The sequence below is a fragment of the Neolamprologus brichardi genome, chromosome 6 (assembly GCF_056152115.1).
Source record: "Neolamprologus brichardi isolate AB-2024 chromosome 6, ASM5615211v1, whole genome shotgun sequence".
In the NCBI taxonomy this organism is placed as follows: domain Eukaryota; kingdom Metazoa; phylum Chordata; class Actinopteri; order Cichliformes; family Cichlidae; genus Neolamprologus; species Neolamprologus brichardi.
In genome coordinates this window covers 2,692,814-2,715,088 of record NC_142109.1, presented here as the reverse complement: position 1 = coordinate 2,715,088, position 22,275 = coordinate 2,692,814, and the positions used below count along the sequence as shown (strand labels likewise).

Genomic DNA, 22,275 nt, shown 5'->3' with positions numbered 1-22,275 from the left:
TCATTGATAACATGACAGTACAGCTGGAATAAAAAGGGGCCAGGGATCGATCCCAGAGGGATCCCAGATGTAACTTTGTCAGAGTTTCACATTTGGGACAAAGACATTTCTGCCTTGCAGGTAGACCCTAAACCGGTTGAGAAATGGGCCAGAGAGGCCGACCCACTTTTTCAACCTGCGCTAACAGTGCCATGGTTATTGTGAGAGGCCATGCAGGAAGCTCTGTACAGTGTTACTTTACACATTGGTGTTACAGTGAGAAACTCGTACTGAATTCAGGACGTTGGATAATCTCAAAATATGATAGGTGAAATCACCAGTGGCGATTGCCACATACATACAAAAAGTATCACTATAACAGTCATAACAAAAATGCATGAATTTAGCAATGGACTTTTCACATAAAGACTCTTTTGGGGATTCATCTGCATTTGATGTGGTCTTACAATACAGTGGTCCCTCGCTGTTTCGCGGCCTCGCTGTTTCTATGAGGTTTTTTGTGCAATTTTGTGCTTTTTTTTTGTTTGTTTGGGTTTTTTTTTTTACATCACATTGTGTTCTGCATCCTGATTGGCTGTAGACCACTGTCAATCAATCTCCTTCGTGTCGTGTCTACTGTACAGTACAGAATGCGTTCAGCTTGTCTAATCGATCGCTAGCAGTGTGACTCTGAAGTGCTGCACTGTATGTTTGTACGTTTTCTCCTAATAAACACAACAATGGCCATGAAATTTGGCAGCACGTTGGCACGGTGGTTAGCACTGTTGCCGCACAGCAAGAAGGTCCTGAGTTCAATTCCAACATGCGGCCGGGGTCTTTCTGTGTGGAGTTTGCATGTTCTCCCCGTGTTTGCGTGGGTTCTCTCCGGGTACTCCGGCTTCCTCCCACCGTCCAAAAACATGCAGCTTGTGGGGATAGGTTAATTGGATAATCCAAATTGCCACTAGGTGTGAATGTGAGTGCAAATGGTTGTCTGTCCCTGTGTGTTGGCCCTGCGACAGACTGGCGACCTGTCCAGGGTGTACCCCGCCTCTCGCCCTATGACAGCTGGGATAGGCTCCAGCGCCCCCCGCGACCCTGAAAAGGATAAGCGGAAGCGAATGGATGGATGGATGGCCACGAAATGTTTTGCACCGTCAAAGGCACCTGCGGTAGCACCCAAAAGGCAGAGGAAGATGCTAACCATCGCACACAAAAAGTTGTTCTTCTGGACATGCTAAAGGAAGGTAGAAGTTAACATATTGTAGAAGTTAACATATTTTTCGGATTATAAGGCGCATTAAGCGAAACAAAACAGTCAGATGAATCAAACTTTACTCAACTCATTCTTCTTGCTTCCTCTACCTCCGTATCATTGATTCATTAATGTTAAATTCTCTGGCAGCTGCTCTATTCCCATGTTCTTGACCTGAAAACAGGGTTTGATCTTTGGTTTCATTCTATAATACTGGACTTTTTTTTCTATGAAGGTTTCAACTTTGAGTGTTTAAAAAAAAGTGTATACAGTGTATAGTGAAGAGTTTGACAGCCTTTAAATATCTATACAGTGGTCCCTCGTTTATCATAGTAGTTACGTTCTAAAAATAACCTGCGACCATCCGCAAAGTAGCCAACTTTATTTTTGTACAATTACAGTGGAACCCTGACTCACGAATACCCCGTTTCACGAAAAATTCAAGTTACGAAGGCACTGAACGGCAATATTTTTGCCCGTGTTACAGCAAAATGCCCAAGTAACAAAATCCGCTGGCTCTGATTGGCTGAGCCTACAATGCCCACAATGCCTTCCAAATCATGTGACAACCCCTTGGCTTCCGTACTTGCGCTTCGCTGTTCCACTTGAACAACGTATTGTTGTTCTAGTTAGCAATTAGCCTATAGCCTATCGTTCAGCATCGCCTCAGTCAAAAGGCGCGATGGGTGCTTCGAAAATTTCCGACTTACGAAAGACCCTCGGGAACTAATTAATTTCGTACGTCGGGGTTCCACTGTATTATAGATCCTGAGATTGATTATTCTTTAGGCCATTTAGGATTCATCTCTGTCATCTGATTATTAAGCATGGGGAGACTTCATATAGTCTTTATCACTTTTTTAAAAATATTTTATTGCACATCTGTTGTATAGTAGCCATATAACAAATGTGAGTAAATTACTTTTGAATATAAGTCTGTGTCAAATAAGCTTTTTGAATCACCCAATAATAACAGTAGTTTGCATGATATCAACCATCGTAGCCGGTAACACTTGGGATAAAAGTGCAAGATTAAATCCAATTATTCTTGTGACGTTTAAAATAATTACTGTTTCACTCAAAGGGTAATGAAAAGGAACCCTACGTGTCAAAAAGGTTCAAAATAACACCGATGTTTGTTTGGGAGAACTGCTCAGACTGCTGACTTTGCTAAAATGTAAGAGTCCACTTGATGACCTTTACACTGAGGCAGATGCAGTGGGATGAAAAACTATCCAAAATGTCGAGGTGCCCGACAGTTGAGGAGTTCAAGTGCTTCGGTTAATCTCAGAAAAGTCACAGCGCAAACTTTCACGTACAAAGAACACAGCTTTATGAGGAGTGAATATGTATTTTTTCTAAAAACAGATCTCAAGTATTTAGCATTTAAAAGATTAAATATTCTTTGTTCACACTTCAAGGGAGACAGCGCAGATCATATTTTTCACAGATAATAAAATTAATGCAGCCTTTTTGTTGTCAAATCTTTGTCAACACGATGCCAAATATTTGAGGTGTGACACTTGATACTGCAGTGTGAACGTGGAGTTGCTGCTGCTTAAATGGAATATCTGTTAAAATCGTCGTGAAATGTTTTGTGCTTTTTGTTACCTTTGAGAGCTTCTATTCTCCATTATCTGACACATGTTAAGCCGGCCTCCTCTGTCATTTCCTGTAAAAGGCACTGTTGCAAGAATGTTTCTTTCATTTTCAATTTGACTCTTTCCTCACATCTGATTTAAGTCACTTATTATGCATTAGGGCATATCTGGCATTATGTATGCGCTATTATTCCCCTGTTCCCATTGAGCTAAATGTTCGCCCCAGCACCAGTCTTACAGGTTTAATGTCAAATCAGAAGTGGACATGATTTCATCAATACTTGGACTACATCCATCAAATTAACTGATCCAAGCGGAGCGCTTTGGTCACGCAGTTAGTCTTTCAGTCCAATCAGAGACTTTCTTATTTCTTCACTCCTCTCTACAAAACAAGAATTACTGCTGTAGTGCTGTTGTCTTACACTTTCTTTAAACTCTGTTCACTGCCCGGTGCTATTGTGTCTTCAGTGGTGAATGGAGTCACGCTGAATGATCTGCCAAAAATTAACTGAAGCATATCGGGGTCGAGCCATTGGATAAACAATTTGGACCCACATCAAATGGCCAAAAATTCCTTTAGCATTTCCTAGTTTGACTCCCAGCTGGCCGGCCCTTTGCTCCACGCTTTCTGTCTGCTGCAGCTGTCAGAAATACTAATATCTATATTCAATTGTAACTTAAATTTTTTTTAGTTGACCAAAAATTCTTAAAACAAGTTAAGATAAGATAAGATAACCTTTATTAGTCCCACACGTGGGACATTTGTTTTGTCACAGCAGGAAGTGGACAGTGCAAAAGTTATGAAGCAAAAATTAGAATACAATAAGAATAAATGTACACAACTGTACAGAATAGAATAAAATAAAATACTATATACAGTAGAATAAAATAGAATAAAATATACAATAAGATAAAAATAGAATACAAATGCTATATACAACTGAGTAAAAATACAACGATGCCAGAAAAGATTATTGCACATTAGTGTTATTGCACGTTTGTGGATGTGTGTGTTTGATCAGTTAAAGTCTTTGTTGTGGAGTCTGACAGCAGTGGGGAGGAAAGACCTGCGAAATCTCTCCGTCCCACACCGTGGGTGCCGCAGTCTCCCACTGAAGGAGCTGCTCAGTGCTGTCAGAGTCTCCTGCATGGGGTGGGAGATGTTGTCCAACAGTGATGACAGCTTAGCCGCCATTCTCCTGTCACTCACCACCTCCACTGGGTCCAGAGGGCATCCTAGAACAAAGCTGGCCCTTCGGATCAGCCTGTTCAGTCTCTTTCTGTCCCCAGCAGAGATGCTGCCGCCCCAGCAGACCACACCGTAAAAGATAGCAGAGGCCACCACAGAGTCATAGAAGGTCTTCAGGAGTGGGCCCTCCACTCCAAACGACCTGAGTCTCTGCAGCAGATACAGCCTGCTCTGCCCTTTCCTGTAGAGGGCGTCTGAGTTATGAGTTGAACCAAGTTGAACCAAGCATTGAAGTCGAGCCGGGATATCCTCAGGCAAGATACTAACCCCATATTTGCCTACTGGTGGTGGTCAGAGGGCCCGGTGGCGCCTGTGTCCGGCAGCCTCGCCTCTGTCAGTGCCCAGGGCAGCTGTGGCTACAATGTAGCTGCCATCACCAGTGTGTGAATGTGAGTGTGAATGGGTGAATGACTGAATGTAGTGTAAAGCGCTTTGGGGTCCTTAAGGACTAGAAAAGCGCTATACAAATGCAGGCCATTTACCATTTTACATTTAAGTTGACTGTTCACCTGCCAGGGACTCCAGATGACCGTTACTATATAGCCGGTATAGTTCTATGATGGACTTAAGTGCTCATTTTAATTAATATGCATTTCCCCTTGATGACAAGAACATAAAGAAACTGCAGACAACAAGCTTCAAGCTTGCCTCAAGCTGCTTAGTATTGTAAGGTAAAGACCCTAAAATGAACAGCTTTGGTGCATCAGTACGATCACCTTCTACTGAATATCTGCATATTTGCTGAGTTGCCATAAATCCCCTTTTTATTAAGAAGACATCATGTTCTGTCCTGAGGCAGGTGGATGCTTTGTGACGGAGGTGAACTGAGTCTGGTGGAGACTGTAGCTGTTGTATTTTTAATTTTTCTTCCAGGAGGAAGGAAACAGATGTTTGTCAAGTCAGTGCCCAGCCTCAATCAATCTGGCTTCACTCACACAGGGAGAGATGCCTGTGGAGCTGCTATATTTAGACAGAAAAACAGTCCCACAGGCATAGGCATGATGTGGCGCGCGCACACACACACACACACACACACACACACACACACACGCACACACACACAGTCATTCATACAGTAACAGATCCACAAGCACGGTTAGGCACAGAATCACTGATCTGACAGCGCCTGTGGTCATTTTGTATCATGAGAGAAAATAATGTTTAGCAACAACATGCAGCGCTCTGAGAGCACAAACCTCCACCCGAGTAGCTTGCTCTCAGGGCAGTATGTACCTTTAAGGGATTAGTGTTGTGTTTGTAGATAGTTTCTTCTTTTTAAATGTACTTTAAGGAGTTTGTAGTGCAGGAAGGTTTTTTTGGAGTTTTTTTATTTGCTCTGTTGAAATCAATGTAATATACTTAATACTTATACGTAATTATTGTTGTTATTTATGTGGATTTACTGCATGTGTTGCATTCATTTCATTGTTTGGTGAAATTTGTTTAAGTCTTTAGTCACAAAAATGTATTTTAAAAAAGTAATATAGTGTATACCTCTGTATACCATTATTATCACTTTGACCTTCAGATCAATCTGCTGATGTTGAAGGAGAGGTCAGAGGTCAGATGTGACATGATGTTTTACGTCTTTACGCAGTACTTAATCTACGTTGACCATATACACCGCACACTAACTTCTGAGGCTTTTTGTCAACCAATCAAGAAGTTGACCTTGAAGATCTCGGTGGATGTAAATGTTCACGGATCGTTACCATGAACCCACTCTCATGCCACTCCAACAATGTTTAACATTTGCACTCCAAACTAGAGCAGAGCTGTATGTAAGAATGTCACGTTTAGGTAAACAGCTGTACAGTGGCTTCACTTATAATGCCTTGCAGCTTGTATCAATATAAGAACTATGACCTAAGAATTAAAATGTAAAGATCAAAGTGTTTACCAGAACGTTTGTTCTCACATTGCTTGACAAAATCAACAGGAAACCACACGTGTTTCACAGAAGTGCACATTTTGTCAAAAACTGTTTTTAAAAAACTAATATGGGCGTATCATCCTTTGCACTGAAGTAGTGGAACCATGTTTGTAGTCTTTAGTGTATCAACAGCTGCTAACCTCAGCTCACTGATATCTTTTACCAGAGCCCAACCAAGATGTCAGGGTGCAGCAATTGCTGCTCTTTTATTTGGATCACACAGTGCAGGGGGTTTAAAAATCCATCCATCCATCCATTCGCTTCCGCTTATCCTTTTCAGGGTCGCGGGGGGCGCTGGAGCCTATCCCAGCTGTCATAGGGCGAGAGGCGGGGTACACCCTGGACAGGTCGCCAGTCTGTCACAGGGCCAACACACAGGGACAGACAACCATTTGCACTCACATTCACACCTAGTGGCAATTTGGATTATCCAATTAACCTATCCCCACAAGCCGCATGTCTTTGGACGGTGGGAGGAAGACGGAGTACCCGGAGGGAACCCACGCAAACACGGGGAGAACATGCAAACTCCACACAGAAAGACCCCAGCCTGATGGTGGAATTGAACTCAGGACCTGCTTACTGTGCGGCAACAGTGCTAACCACCGTGCCACCGTGCTGCCGGGGTTTAAAAATCATCTTGTACAAATTAGGGTTAGATTTTGAAAAAGCAGATATCTGATGAATGGCTGGCAATGGCTAGCAGCTGTCGTATACTGGTGCCTTTCTCAATAGGCAGGATTAGTAGTTGTGTATCTTGTATGTACGTTGCATGTGATTTCTGGATTATTTCAGCACAGCGTCAGGATTACATTTTTTGGGCTAATGTATTGTTTGAAGGATTTGTGGCATGCGTGAATTTATCTGCATAATAATGTATACTTTTTGCTTATAAGGAGTAAGTAGAGCTGACTTATCTGGGACAATGCCAGATTAATGGATTTAATAACAAACGAGTGTGGTCATTCTCACTGCTTTGTTGAGTGAGTATTAACCAGCGAGATCAGTGACCAGTGTTTGATCTGGATTTGTTTGGTCACAGCAGGAGGTCACAGAAAGTTCGATTATGAAATCGTTGGTTTTCCCCCTAATTGCTCTTCTGATATTTGCTGGACTTTGAAACGGTTATTTTTCTTAATCAGTTTAATTTCATATAAAGTGTCAATTTACAGTGAAACTGCCCTCGAGATACTTTATATTGAAACATAAAGACCCTGCAATATTAGAAAGAAACTTCTAGGTAATCAAATTAACCCCCTATGAGCAAGCATTGGGCGACAGTAGGGAAGAACTCCCTTTTAACAGAAGTCAGGACTTCTGACATGACCAGGCTGTAGCCGCCTATCCTGACTTGGTGTGAGGAAGAGAGAAGAGGGCAAAGAGAAACAAGTGCAAGAACAAAACCTATGATAGAAACAAGAAAAAAACATTTATAATAAGCAGTACTGACATAAAAGTGCACCATGGGAAGTCCCCAGCACAACTAAGGGCCAATGAGCATTATCAAAAAGGAAAGTTTAAGCCTAATCCCAAAAGTATCCAGGCTGCCAGGAGAGGAGGGAGAAGTGCTGTGTTGGGATAATGTGGTACTATTTGTTCTTTAAGATGTGATGGGACTGATCTCTCAGGACATTCAGTTCTAAATTTAACACGGAGCCAATGATGAGAAACTAATATGGTAGAAATATGACGTCTGCTTCTAGTTTCTTTCACTACCTGGGTTTCTTATTTATTTATTTTTTACTCGTGTCTCAAGTATTTTTGTATTTTTAAAAAATGTGGAAGCCAAAATGCTCTTATTTATGAAAGAAAAAGAAACTCAAGCAGATGATTTAGTTTGATTTAGTGTTGCGCAATCTTACAGAAATCAGGAGGTGAAACGAAAGCATGTAATAATATAGACTACCCTTAAGTACAATTTGACCAATTTTTGTCAAACACAGTTGTCTGTGGGATAAATGTTGCTTCAGATTTTCAGAATATCAAATTATTCCTCCTATTCGCCAAACCTGGAACATTTGCAGAATACTTTGTAGTAAGTAAAGTAAAAACTTGTCATGGTGATTGTGCCGTTTCATCTAAACTAAGAAATTAGAATTTTTTTTTCATTTTAATAAATGAAATAATAATTTAAACACTGCATTTTGTATTTTCACACATTGTGTTTGAAGATGATTATTATGTATAAAGATTGTAGGAGCTCCAACCAATATCTTCAGATTGCTAATTTTTATCTAAAATCAGAAAACGCAAAAATATTCAGTTTTGATCTAAAATGGAGAAAAAGAGAAAATGTTAAACGATGCTGAAAATCCAAATCATTCAAAATATGGGTTTGATGAACAACTACACAAAAAATAAAAAGTGCTGATTTTATGTTGTTGTCAAAGTGACAGATCAAATACTTGTTGGTGTTGTGAACAGAGAGGCTGTGGTGTCTGCACCATGTGGGCTGTTTGCCTGCGCAAATATATTCAAGTGAACACACTGCTGCAAGATCTCGACAAACTGCTCTGAAATACAGTGTTTAGAGATGACATAGTGCGGAGCGTAAGACTGAAAACAAGAAGGAATCCCGAGGAAGGGAATTGTTATGGAAGCCCGAGCTGAATAATGGCAAGCAGTAATCTGTTGCACAAACTGATATCGTGGTATTTCCAACATCAATAGGCAGGTTTAAGCCCTTCTTCCAAGTGATTATTTGAGCAAAGCATCAGGATTACATTTTTGGATGAAATAGTATAAATAAGCTGCTGAGAGCAGCATCGGCTGAGCAGACTCCTGGAGGTCGGGACGCTAACATGTTTGCTCTCCTGTTTTGTTCCTCTCCAGACCTCCCAAGTTTCTCAGACCCTCACATTCCTCTAGTGGCTCGTGAGATCATGCAGCGAATGATCCGCCAGTTCGCTGCTGAATATACCTCAAAAACTACTCAGGACGACCCGCCCCTGCCCAACGGCACCATGAAGGACCAAAGCCTGCCAAAAGCGGTGTCTCTGGCCCCGGCCCCCAGCTCTCCGCCCGGGCCACTGGCTGCGCCAAACTCTCCTCCATCATCTGCCTCCTCCTCTCCATCCCCGACCCCGGGACGATGCTTCAGCCCCACCTCCGCTGCTGCTGCCTCAGCACTCGCCTGCACCCAGAGCAGCAACAGTACGGGAGCCAGTAATGGTGGGGGAGGAGGAGGTACGGCTGCTGCCTCTGCACAGAATCCCGTCCTCAGCAAGCTTCTCATGGCCGACCAGGACGGCCCGTTGGACCTCACCGTTAAGAAGAACCAGGCTGATCCAGAGCCCAGCCAGCAGGGTGAGAGCAACGCACACACACACACACGTTTCTGACCAACATGTGGGCTTTTACCAACCAAAAATATGAAAGCCACAAATTTGGGTCAGTGTTTGTTTTAAACAGGCAGGTCTGCTGTGCAAAAATACTTCCTGCTCCGTATATAACACCAGTATGCACAGACGACAAAAAGAATCAGACAAGAGTGTTTAAACAAAAATTGTAATTAATGTATAATTCTTTATTAGTGCACTGATAATTCAAATTTAGAGTTGGCTGCCGTTATTAAAATAATTAAAATGTAGATATGTAGAAAATGAAAATAGAGCGGAAATGTGAAAAAAATAAATGTAAAAACACATTTCAAATTTTAACTAATAAGTATGACACTTTGTGTTTGTTCTAATCTTTCCCAAAGTATTAACCACACACTGGGTTGATTGCCTGGCTCAGGTCCATGATTAATGTTCTCATTTCTCACACTGACAGCAAACATTTGAAGCAGACTCGCACATCAGACGATACAATTCATTTTTAGTCGTCGTCACGGGCTGCGAATAATTCTTCATTTTCAACTTTAAAAGTGTGCACACGGTTTTCCTGACCGTGATCTCTGAAAAGACATGCTCCGAATCAACCCTGCACTTGCAGCGCTTTACCAAATCTGGAATTGTAGCTCAGGGCTCAATCTCTGTTTAATCAAACTGACCCAGCAGGGTGTCTGCAGTTTGATCAGCGAGCAGGCTGCTGGGCTGAACCAACAGCTCACTGCCTCAACCCTCACAGTGTGACCGATGATCCACTTTAATACCAGTTTTTTTAGAATCTGCTTACAGTAAGCTTACTTAATTTTTTACGACAAAGAGACGTAGGCATTTAGATTCACCTCGTGGTCACAAGCTATCTCTCTCTCCCACACGCACAAACAAGAAACGCCTTTTAAAGTGATTCTGACTCAATGTGGGCTCAGGAATCGTTTCAGTTACACAGCAAATGTGATTTCCGGAGAAGAAAAAGAGACACATTTTATTTGCTTCGCTAATCAGTGTTATGTTACATCTGTGTGATGGCTGATTGTCAGCTGAAGCACACGGCAGGCATAAACTCTACAGAGAAAATCATGTTTTCATTTAAAGGTGCATCACTTTTTTTATCCATTAATATCTGTGCTAGCTAATTGTGCCGCTATTAGAGCATTACATGTCCACAGAACACGTTTTTACCCAGTCTGCTGATTACGCACCAAATGTCATCAGCAAAATATCTTAATCCTTTAAAACCGATCGGAGCGGGCACGCTCTGTTTTGCGTAACTATTTTTAAATCCCGGTAGCTCTGCAACCACGTAAGCTAGCGCAAAATTTTTTTTTGCATATGAAACCGGAGGAGTTGTACTTACATCTTATGCCATCAGCTTGTCCTCGGTCACAGTTTCCTTCCACATATAGCTTTGCAAAAACTGCATAAAAAGCGGTTGCAGCAACACAAACATAATATTCCAGAAACACTCTTTGCCGATCCGATCAGCTGTTCATAACACTTCCTATGTTGGAATAGACATCAGCGCGAACTTTCACATGTCCGCCATGACCTGCCCGAAACCGGAAGTGACGTCATTTTTGCGGAAATGTGGGGGTTTTTTTTACCATCAGGGCCTCATGAGCCTATACTGGTGTTTTTAAAAGTTATCTTTGACTTTATGACTTTCTGTGTCGTTTCTGGGATGCTGAGGACTCATATTGCACTGCTGGAAATAGTTTATTTTGATGCATATGCTGCTTTTTTTGCAAATTTGCATTATAATATTTATTTTAGTTTTTCCTGCAGTATATAAAAATTGGTATATTTCAGAAATAAAACTATGAAGACACTCAAAATAAATTTCCTGTGGTAGGAAACTATTTTGTGCAACTTTTTTGTATTTACAGTTTTGAGGGATAAGCCTCTTAAATTTCTCTAACTAGAAATATATGTTAAAAAAACAAAAAAGATTTTCAATTTTTTTGTAGTTTATTGCACTTTTTTTTGCAATTTATGTAATTACTATGCACTTAATGCATACATATTATTAAAATCTGGGTTATAATGGTTGTATTGATGTATAGTAACTTGAAATGCTCCCAAAAATGGCTCTACAGCATGTAAAAATATAATATAAGCTCTGGCAGACTTGGTTCTATGGTAGGTCTTAAAGGGTTAATATTAAAATAGAAAATTGTCTCTAATACTTATCAAGGTATCATTATTGAAGAGCCAATACTACTAGTAATAAAGAAAAAAAATGTCTTAGAGCAATCTTAACTTAAGCGCAGTCTTTTGGCTCACTTTGATTACTTTTAAATACACTGACAGCATCATTTGAAACTGTGTCCATGTTTATCGTGAGCATGCACATGTGTAATTAGGATTGCCATAATACTAGAATTTCAAACTCGGCGTAGACACCTAGGAAAACGTTGGTCGCTCCCTTCCATTGTTGATGCTTATTTCCTGTGCTTGTGGTGACTTGGCAATGTATGTCATTGCTAATCAAATAGAGTCGGTACATTATGCTGCACTGTCTCTGTCTACTTGCTGGCAGACTTTTCTCAGTTTCAATCTGACAATCTGGCATAATACTATTTAGACTCAAAGAATTGTGTTATCCTGTTAAATCAAGACTGCCCATTGTTGTTTCAGACTGGTAGGACTGCTCCAATGTTAACATCATGGTTTATTTCATTGGGTGCAACCCACTACCTTAATCGTATCACCTAATGTGGTGATCAGGTGCTAAGAGTTAAACTGCTAACAGGACAATGCACACCCCCCAGGTTAACAATTATGATAGCTGTGTTTTGAGCTTTACTGACCCCAGGAAACGTCTCATAAAGATCGCTGTCTCAGTCTATAAGATGCTTCCGCAAGTTGTGCTGCTTGTCAGCTATTAGTGAGGGCAGGGCCTTTGTGCCTGTCTGTCACCAGCAGTGCTGTGTGAGGTTGGGTGTCAGCTGAAGGAAATGAAGACAGCACTGTTGGTATCAGTACTGCTGTGAATGGGTATATAATTCAACAGTAATTTTACTTATCAATAAATATCAGAACTTCTTTTTTCTTTTTAACAACCCTAAGTGTAATTTAACATTTGCTTAAAGGTTTGTCAGAAATTCATTATTGTACTGAATTTACTGGAGGTTTATGTTTTTGACCAGAGTGTTAATGTAACAATTTAAATAAATGTAATCGCTATTAAATGCATTTAAGGGTTTGTAACCTTCGTCGTTTTAATGTCAGCCCCAGCCCTACTCTGTCCATCTGACATAGAAACAAAGTACAGATTCTCAGTAGTTTTTTTTGTTTTGATTCCCGACTAATTTAGACAACCTTCTGAGAGTCACTCAAACAAAAAAATCTGCCCGGCATTTGATGCTCGCCGGGTGTTAATATCATAGCCTACGAGTGACAGTTCGTAATCTGATTAGAACTGCTGCATAAATATTCATGTTGATGGGGTAACTTTTTTTTGTCTTATGACAGTTTAATACAGCAACACGGGGAGCTCGTAATACCACCATCAATGCATCCTGTAAAAACAAGGCATGCTAATGTAGAGGTCGATGATAATTAAAATGTTCATTAGCTCGGAGAAGGACCTCATTAGTGTTACTTGTTATGTGTAATTTATCATGGTTGTTATCCCTGGGCGTTTTCTTACTTCAGTGCATTTTCTTAAAGATTCATTTAGGAGCCAAAACGTGTACACGTACAGAGTTTGCTTCCTTGTTAAAAACTTGTCATGCCAATGCTGTATAAAATATGCATATGCAGGAATTACAGTATGTGTGCATGTGTGCATACTGTAATTGTCACAGTCAGTCTGGACTCTTTTTATATATGGGTGGCACGGTGGCACGGTGATTGGGTGGCCGAGGCATTTCTTTTCCAGCTTCCCCACACAGTCCAGAGACATGCAGTTAGTGGGGTTAGGTTAATTGGTAACTGTAAATTGCCCATAGCTGTGAATGTGAGTGTGAATGTTTGTCTGTCTGTATGTGCTAGCCCTGCGACAGACTGGAGACCTGTCCAGGGTGTACTCTGCTTCTCGCCCTGTGGTAGCTGGGATAGGCTCCAGATCCCCCTCGACCCTGACAAGGCTCCCCTGGATGGATGGATATGTTTATATAGATGGATAGATGGATGGATGGATGGATAGATAGATAGATAGATAGATAGATAGATAGATAGATAGATCTATCTATCTATCTATATATCTATAGATATCTATCTATAGATATCTATCTACTCATGTATATATCTATCTACTTAGCACTTTTAATTCTTATTTTTATTTCTTTATGTCTATATAAGCGTTATATGACAGTATGTTTGCACTAAGTACCGCAGCAATTTCCTAATGTTGTAAACCTGCTCAACATTTGGCAATAAAACCCTTTCTGATTCTGATTCTGAGATAGATAGATAGATAGATAGATAGATAGATAGATAGATAGATAGATAGATAGATAGATAGATAGATAGATAGATAGATAGATAGATAGATAGATAGATAGATAGATAGATAGATAGATAGATGGATGATCATGTAATCAGTCTGTCTTTGTCATTAAAAGGATCAGAATTACATAGTTTTACCATTTTCTGCTTTGAAAATGAACAGATTTTCTTGAAAATAAAATAAAAAAATAACAGAATGTGCCAGCTTACACTTTTTTCTGCTTACTTTATGTCACTACATAGGATGATCAGTTTTTTCTCCACGTGTGTGTCAACTAAACATATTGACAAATAAACTGAGATTTCACACTCAGCATGTAGCCACAGTATTTCCAGGACTTCACTGCGAGTGTCACACAGATTCCACCTGTTCTGAAGCACACAGAACATCTTATTTTTTTTTTCTTCTTTTTTTAACTAAAAAAACTGGGAAAAACAGGTGGTTTCATATACAGACACAAGCAGATGCCAAAGCTTTTAACATTCATGCCGATCGATCAAACAGTGATGGAATATTTTATGAATGTATAAAATGCAAAACCGTGATATGCAGTGTGAAGAGGCTCATTTATAAGACACATCCAACCTTCCAAATAATATATACATATATATACCGTATATACATATATATATATACATATATGTATATATATATATATATACATATATATATATATACACATACACACACACACATAATGGGGGATTTGTCAGTATAGCAAACGGAGTTTATACTTGGTGATTTCTCATATTCACTCTGGAATATGGTATGGTCGTCATGGCAACTGCCTTCCTGCTCAGGTTAATCAAATCTTGATTGCAATCCAAAACCTTCTATAGGAGGGCATTAAACATGTCTGGTGAAAATCAAACTGGACTGAAGAGGAGAAAATATAAATGCATAGTATACTAAAAGAAAATGGATCGTGCAAGGTCTGAAAATATTACGATTTCATATGCAGGTAACAAATTTGTCCTGCTTTTTACATTTTCAAATGCTCGGTGGTCATGTATGTGGGAATCCTAATAGATTCAATTTCAGCCACACGTGGATTCCTTTCTTTGTTTTTACTTTGTGTTTTGCATTACAGACAAATTAATAATCGCAAATAGAGAAAATAATATAAAAAAACACTGTTGTCTCCCTCTGAAATAGTTTCTTCGAGGATGTAATTGTAGACATATACAGACATTTACAGTAAGGGTTACATCTCTTTCCAAAGACAAGCAGTGTATTGAATAGAGCTGGAGGTCGGTTGTGTTTAATCTTTTTTTTCTCTCCTCTTTGTTTATTCCCAGATGGCGTCCTAGACCTCTCCACAAAGAAGAACCACAGTGCAGGAAGCCCCAAAGCTTTGCTCAACTTCACCCCCAAACCTGGACTCAAAGGGTAAGAAAGCAAACTAGTCTATTTAACCAAAGCAGCTCAGTTATTTGCCTGAAACAGCACTGGTGAAGGAAATAAAGCAGTGTTGTCATTTTGCACTACACTTCACAGACAAAACTTGGCAGTCTCTTTATGGCTGTCAACCATATTGATTACCAAATACTTATTAATTAATGAATATTTGATTTAACTTAAATAACCCTATAAAACTCAACTACAGCTCCATATTTTTTCTTGATCTCTGCTAAAGTGGCTTTAGGCTCCAGTCACACATGCCTAGAGACTGGTTGGCAACCATCTGACAACCTCCAGGTGTTAAGGAAAAGTGCAGATTCTGTGACCGGTTGATGATCTCCAGCGTAGAAATTAGTGCAAATACCCACAAGCTATTCAACCAGCAGTGAAACAGCATCTTTCGAAATGTGTGGGTTGCAGTGATAAAGAAAAACGTTACTTTTAAAGCAAATGTTTCTGGTTTCCATCATGATTTTTCAAGTTTCACTGCAACTCCGAGGGTAAGTGGCGAGTTTCCAGACTGGTCAGTCTCTTCCGTACAAACTATGAGCAACCGCAGCAATCGCCTGTCAACTAAAATAATCACAGGGAAGTCTGTGGTGCAGCACCCTCTCTGTGTCAGCTATAATGAGCTCTCATTTCACCTTATGTGAGATAAGAAATTTTAGCTCCTCTCCATGATGCCAGCTTTCTTCTGATTGGCTGCTGCTGGCAAAAAGAAGGTTGGAAGATCAAATGCTTGGGAACGCTGCGGTCTCAGCCAAAGCTGTCTGGCTGAGATCACAATAGTAGGGAATTGACATCACACAGAGCCCAAAGACCCCAAACTGTCTGAACTTTAGAGAGACAAACTGAGCTTTTGGATCATAGAGATTATTTGTAAATAAACGGTACTGGCCTCATTATTCAACCTATAGCAATATTTTATATAGACCTTCACCACTATATGAAACACACCTAAATAAAAAGCATAATCTCTCCTCTGTTCTGTACAGTCAATATTTGCACCATCAGTATATACTGCATGCATTCACAATAGATTATTTTTCGTGAAAAGGAGCTGCAGAGTAGATCTGTCAGTTTATGAACTTGTATTCACTTTGGGTTGAAAGTGGGGAGCTGTTAACAGGTAAATTATAGGTCATCAGATTTTGTTATGACTGCACTACTCTATCTTGTTATGCATACTCGATATGGCTGTCATCACTAAATAGTGCCTTTTTTAAATAAATAAAAAGTGACTGAGAAAGAGCTGTGTGATGCTCCCATACTGTTAGTTCAGCTAGGCCACAGAGTCAGGCTCAACCAAGCACTTAGCTGACACCCTTCCACTCCTCAGCTGCCCACAGTTGCTGCACATCTGCAAGCCACTTTTCAACCCACATCCACCCCAGGCCCTCCTCCCTTCTGTGACATAACTGTTGTCATTGATTCCTGGTCTGTGTCTCTGTTGGGGTCTTGCTGCTCCCCCCCCACCATTAAGTGTAATTCATGGAACCACGTATGTGTCAGTTTTGCGTAGGTTTTTTGGCTACGCAGGATTTTTGGGTATGCAACCAACACAGACGTGTTTGCATGCGGTACTTCAAAAAAGCAACGGCGTGTAGGCTGACAGTGATGATGCTCTGTGTAGGAAGGATGCTGACTGGTTGAAAAGTAGGTTTAAACAGGAAGGAGAAGAAGTGTGAAAAAATAATCAGAAATTTAAAGAAGCCCACAGAAGAAGCAAAGCAAATATTTTGCACAGTTTTTAACACTCAGTTTCAGTCCACTGCAAAAATCTCTTTGTCTGTTATGACTGCTGTGTTCTCCGTGGCAGGGGCTAAGCTAAAGGGCTAACAGCAGCCCACAAACACTGATCTGTAGGCTACTTCGCAAGAGTAGTCCATAGTTGTTCCACATGTTTTGACACTGCCCCCAGGTGACAGTGCACAGCTACAACATGTAGATGATCAAGAAAGTTTCTTTCATCGAGAATCTAGTAAATCTTTCTCAGATGTTAAAGATTTTAAATCATGTAGACAAAAAAAAGAGTTTGTGTTTATATTCGGTACTATGCTATTCGTTCATCCAGCCAAAGGATTCATAAGGTTATGTTGTGGCGAGGCATAATCTCTCTGTCTGCAGTTCACAAAAATCACTCCACCTCCTGCAGTGTTGGTCAGAATTAAACCGAACTTCACCACAATGACAACCTAATGGGAAAAAGGTCACATTTGTTCATTTGTGGGCGAGAATTGCGATAGATCTTGAACTGGATGAATTATTACATCGTTCTGATGATAAATTTATTAATTAGTTATTATTAATCTCTGACTCTCTTTTAAACTGTGTTTTTTGTCCCTTCCAACACCTCCATCTGGTCATGGCGGATGTTTGCCACTTCCTGATCCTGGTTCTGTTCAAGCTTTCTTCCTATTAAAAGGGAGTTTTTCCTTCCCACTGTCGCCATTTGATTGTTCAAAGGGGGATGTTTGATTGTTATAATTTTCCTCCGTATATAAAGCGCCTTGAGGCGACTGCAGTTGGGATTTGACGCTATATAAATAAAACTGAATGCAGCACAGGACTGCAGGTCTTGAAAAGATTGTGCCCATATTCAGTTTCTCCACATTTCTCCGCTTTTATTCTTCACTTATTGATTTTACTCTGATGAACTATCATCAGTTTAATGGTAAGTTTATATAGATTTGTTTCATCAACCCAACAGTGTTACAATAGCAATATCAACATGACTTTGTCCTGCAGAAAAGAAGCCTTTGTCAGTGTCTTTAGTGAACTTTCTTTGCATTGCATTTTGTTAACTATTGATGAACATAAATTTCCTTGAGGTCGTGTTAAGAATCATGTGTGTACATGTGTGCGTCAGGAGGGAATAAACAATTCATGCTAATTGCAGTGGTCATTTTCATGAAAACCTTTGATCTGTACTGTAGGTCAAATATGGATTGAAACAGGTTCGATTCAGAGAGCATATGCGAGCAGGGAAACCTTGCATCCACCGTGCCAGGACTCTCCTTTTGATCTGGCTGTAAATGCACCTCTATCAACTGCAGCACTGAGATGTTATGTTAAATTTGGACATGATGTAGTGGTGTGCAGGTTTTAGTTTAGTTTACGGCTTCCTCATTTTACCCCAAATACTCTGTGATAGTCTTGGTTCCTGTCTGATCACCTGTGTTTGTTGCTAATATAAATGATATTGCGATCAGGTTACTATATCAGAAAAATATTAGGTGAAAACTGACAGACACTCAGATGCTTTTTTTCTTACCCTAACATAGCAACAGATTTCCTGCTGACAAACAAGACTATAGCCCAGCAGGTAAACCTTGGTGAAGTATTTGCACAACACGATTAAAACACAGTTAGAAATTCAATTCAATTCAATTCAATTTTATTTATATAGCGCCAAATCACAACAAAAGTCGCCTCAAGGCGCTTCATAGATACAGAGAAAAGCCCAACAATCATATGACCCCCTATGAGCAAGCACTTTGGCGACAGTGGGAAGGAAAAACTCCCTTTTAACAGGAAGAAACCTCCGGCAGAACCAGGCTCAGGGAGGGGCGGGGCCATCTGCTGCGACCGGTTGGGGTGAGAGAAGGAAGACAGGATAAAAGACATGCTGTGGAATAAAAGACATGCTGTGGAAGACTGGAAAGGAAAAACTCAATGCATCATGGGAATCCCCCGGCAGCCTACGTCCATTGCAGCATAACTAAGGGAGGATTCACGGTCACCTGGTCCAGCCCTAACTATATGCTTTAGCAAAAAGGAAAGTTTTAAGCCTAATCTTAAAAGTAGAGATAGTGTCTGTCTCCCGAATCCAAACTGGAAGCTGGTTCCACAGAAGAGGGGCCTGAAAACTGAAGGCTCTCCCTCCCATTCTACTTTTAAATACTCTAGGAACAACAAGTAGGCCTGCAGAGCGAGAGCGAAGTGCTCTAATAGGGTGATATGGTACTACAAGGTCATTAAGATAAGATGGGGCCTGATTATTTAAGACCTTGTATGTGAGGAGCAGGATTTTGAATTCAATTCTGGATTTAACAGGAAGCCAATGAAGGGAAGCCAAAACAGGAGAAATATGCTCTCTCTTTCTAGTCCCTGTCAGGACTCTTGCTGCAACAGCACCTTAAGCCTATGAGGATAGGTCTTCCTTCTAAGGACTGAAATGTCTCAAAAGTCCTGAGGCACCAGGCCTATGAGCCTCACTACCAGTGAGGATTCTAGTAATATTAGCTATAGCAGGAGATCAATCCTGAACTTCCAGCCAGTATAACACAAAATGTTTTACACAGTTAGACAATCCTCAAAACAGTCAACAGGATAGTATACGCATTGCAGGTATGCATTGCTGCTTACTGGCAATTCATGTCAATAATTTCCAGACCATGTTTGCGTACCATTTTTTTTATTCAAGTATTCCACAAAATGATACTTTTGCTACTGCTGGCAGCTACTCGTGATACTTAGGAGCTGCAAAAGTGTATAAGAAAATGTCTTTTAGTTTGAAATAGTTTCAAATAACAATATATCCACTTAAATTACTGAGAACAAAAAAACATTCAACAAAGTTAAATATTGGCCGCAGGACACAATATTTCTTTAAAATCCAGCTGAGCTTGGTTGCTTGGAAAGGACAAATGAAACACCCAGATGTTGAACAGATCCTCTAGGGATCTCTTCAGGGATCCCACACTTTCATGCACATTTATTTGCTCTTTTGAATTTTAAAAACTGTAAATTACTGTAATAAAACACTTTATTAGAACATAGACTCCAAAGTCTTTTGTTAACTCTCCATTGTTTCCACAAACGGGAGACACTGTGCTAATCTGTCTTTAACCTCCTGCTGAGGACAGTTTCAGAGATTTGTTATTTGGTCTCAAGTTTAATCTCTGGCTTGCAAGTCTATTTCCTGTTGTTAAAGAGCCTTTTTTTAAACTGTTGTTACTGTATAGTTTCTTATCAGTAGGAACATTGACTGCAGCGGTTCTACACTAGAGGTGGTGAACTTAAGTTTAATAGTTTATTTATCCAAGAGTGACGTGAATATACATAATATACATTAGGGCTGGGCGATATATCGAGTTTTTAAAAAATATCGATATATTTTCATACGAGATATAAGATGTGACAATATCCTTTATATCGATATAGTCTATGTTACGTTATAATTATACTTGTGGAGCCACAAGTTTGCCGCTCTTTCGTCCACTTTTGTCTCTACGCAACGTTACTCGGCCTCACCTCTCCTTCACTGAACACAACTTCCCCTCCTCCCCCATAGCTTCACCTGCAGGCAGCGACAAGATGGACACGGCAAATCTCCGTTAGCGAGTTGTGGGGCTGGACGGCGTCAACGTGTTAGCGAGCTAACCGCGCTAACGAGCTAACCATGCTAACGACATGCAGCCCACAGGGGCTGCACAGCCTAAAATCCCTTCATTTTCTCAAAAGTTGACAGCGCGCCTTATGTATGAATTCTGGTTGTTCTTACTGACCGCGAACCGATTTTAGGTGGTACACGGCACTCAGCAATCTGTCAAAAAATGTTTTAGTACGACTTTGGTAAGCTACGGAGCTGCAGCGCTTGATGGATTGTCGGAGCATTACGGCTACCGTAGTCTGGAGCCTCGCGGAGTGATACGTACTGTGCTTCAACGTAATATTACCGTATTGTGTGTGTATAAGGGTCATAAATGGCACCTGTTAAGAGACATGGTTACAAAGAGGATTTCAAACTCAAGGCTGTCAGTCACGCAGTAGAAGTTGGGAACAGAGCAGCTGTGAAATCTGTCTTTGTTATTATGCTCAGCGTCTGTTAGTTTACATTTTGACTGCACAATTATGAGCTTTTTGTGATGCACAAAAACAACATTGTTTTCTTTTATTTATGGAGCATGATTATTTAATAAATGCTGATAATTTATTTTTGAGTAATTTCTTCATGTAAATCTATGCTGTATGTAAATAAAAATGCCTGTGTGACATCTGGGACACAGTGTGACTTATGGCTTTAAAAAATATCGAGATATATATCTTATATCGCCACCCAGCTAAAAAATATCGAGATATGAATTTTGGGTCATATCGCCCAGCCCTAATATACATGAACAGGTCTATGTAGAGTTCCCGAAACCCACTTCAGAAAATACCGTGCAGTACGTTTTGGCCATTTACTAGAGCATTTCAGATATTTATTTATCATTTTTTTAACATTCTTCAAAAGTTCAAAAATATTTATTCTAGCCCCGCTCGCTAGCTGAAAACTGTTATTGTTAAACCATCTCCACAATAATAAACAAGCGCAGAGTAAGATGTCATCATAGTGTTGCACGAACTCAGCACTCATTTCCTTTCTTTTAGGCCAGTTCAATTCAATTCAGTTCACTTTTATTTACATAGTGCCAAATCACAACAAGAGATGCCCTGAGGTGCTTTATATTATAAGACAAAGACAACCCTCCTATGAGTAAGTACTCACAGGACACAGGGAAGGGAAAGCTTCATTTTAACAGGAAGAAACCTCTGAGAACCACTGAATATAATACACAACATTTGGATTGCTGTTATCCTGAAATGTATCTGGACAATTCTTTGCATTCCACAAATAGTGCTTCTAATTGATAATGCACTCGTATGGACTTTGAAGTTTGATGACAAGCAATGATTGTGGCTGATACCTGTAATATTCTTTGGCATCTGTTGGTGTTCTCCTACTCAAAAAGTGCAGTCACAGCCGTATCCTTTATTTGAGCACACCGTCCAGGTATGTTAACAACCAACCAAACATTGGGCAGCTCATTTTGGCATGTTTATTATTTTTAATTATTTCTTCATATATTTCAAACAATTTTGGAAGTCATGTTCAGGCCAGTCGGCCCTTCCTGTCCCGTGTTTATCAGAAGGCTTCGCCTGTTTCTATTGTGACAGTCTTTGATATCATTCAACTTCCCCTCTAGAGAACCTCTTGCCCTGTGGTCCAGACTTACTCCACCTTCACTGCAGCTGGCAGTAATACTTAAATAATAATGATTAGAACAAGGACTTCCATCACAGCAACTATTTA

The 22,275-nt window shown here is 40.2% G+C and overlaps 1 protein-coding gene across 2 annotated transcripts in view; it reads left to right on the top strand.

Annotated features, from left to right (window-relative positions):
* The window catches only part of lcor (ligand dependent nuclear receptor corepressor), a 94,425-nt gene that overhangs the window by 62,889 nt on the left and 9,261 nt on the right, over window positions 1-22,275 (top strand). For both annotated transcript variants that reach the window (XR_015719103.1, XM_006806140.3), the window contains exons 5-6: window positions 8,850-9,323; window positions 15,095-15,185. Coding sequence is in view for 1 of the 2 variants with exons in the window: in XM_006806140.3 (XP_006806203.2) it covers window positions 8,850-9,323; window positions 15,095-15,185 (565 nt within the window). In the remaining variant the exon portion in view is untranslated. The remainder of the gene's footprint in view (window positions 1-8,849; window positions 9,324-15,094; window positions 15,186-22,275) is intronic.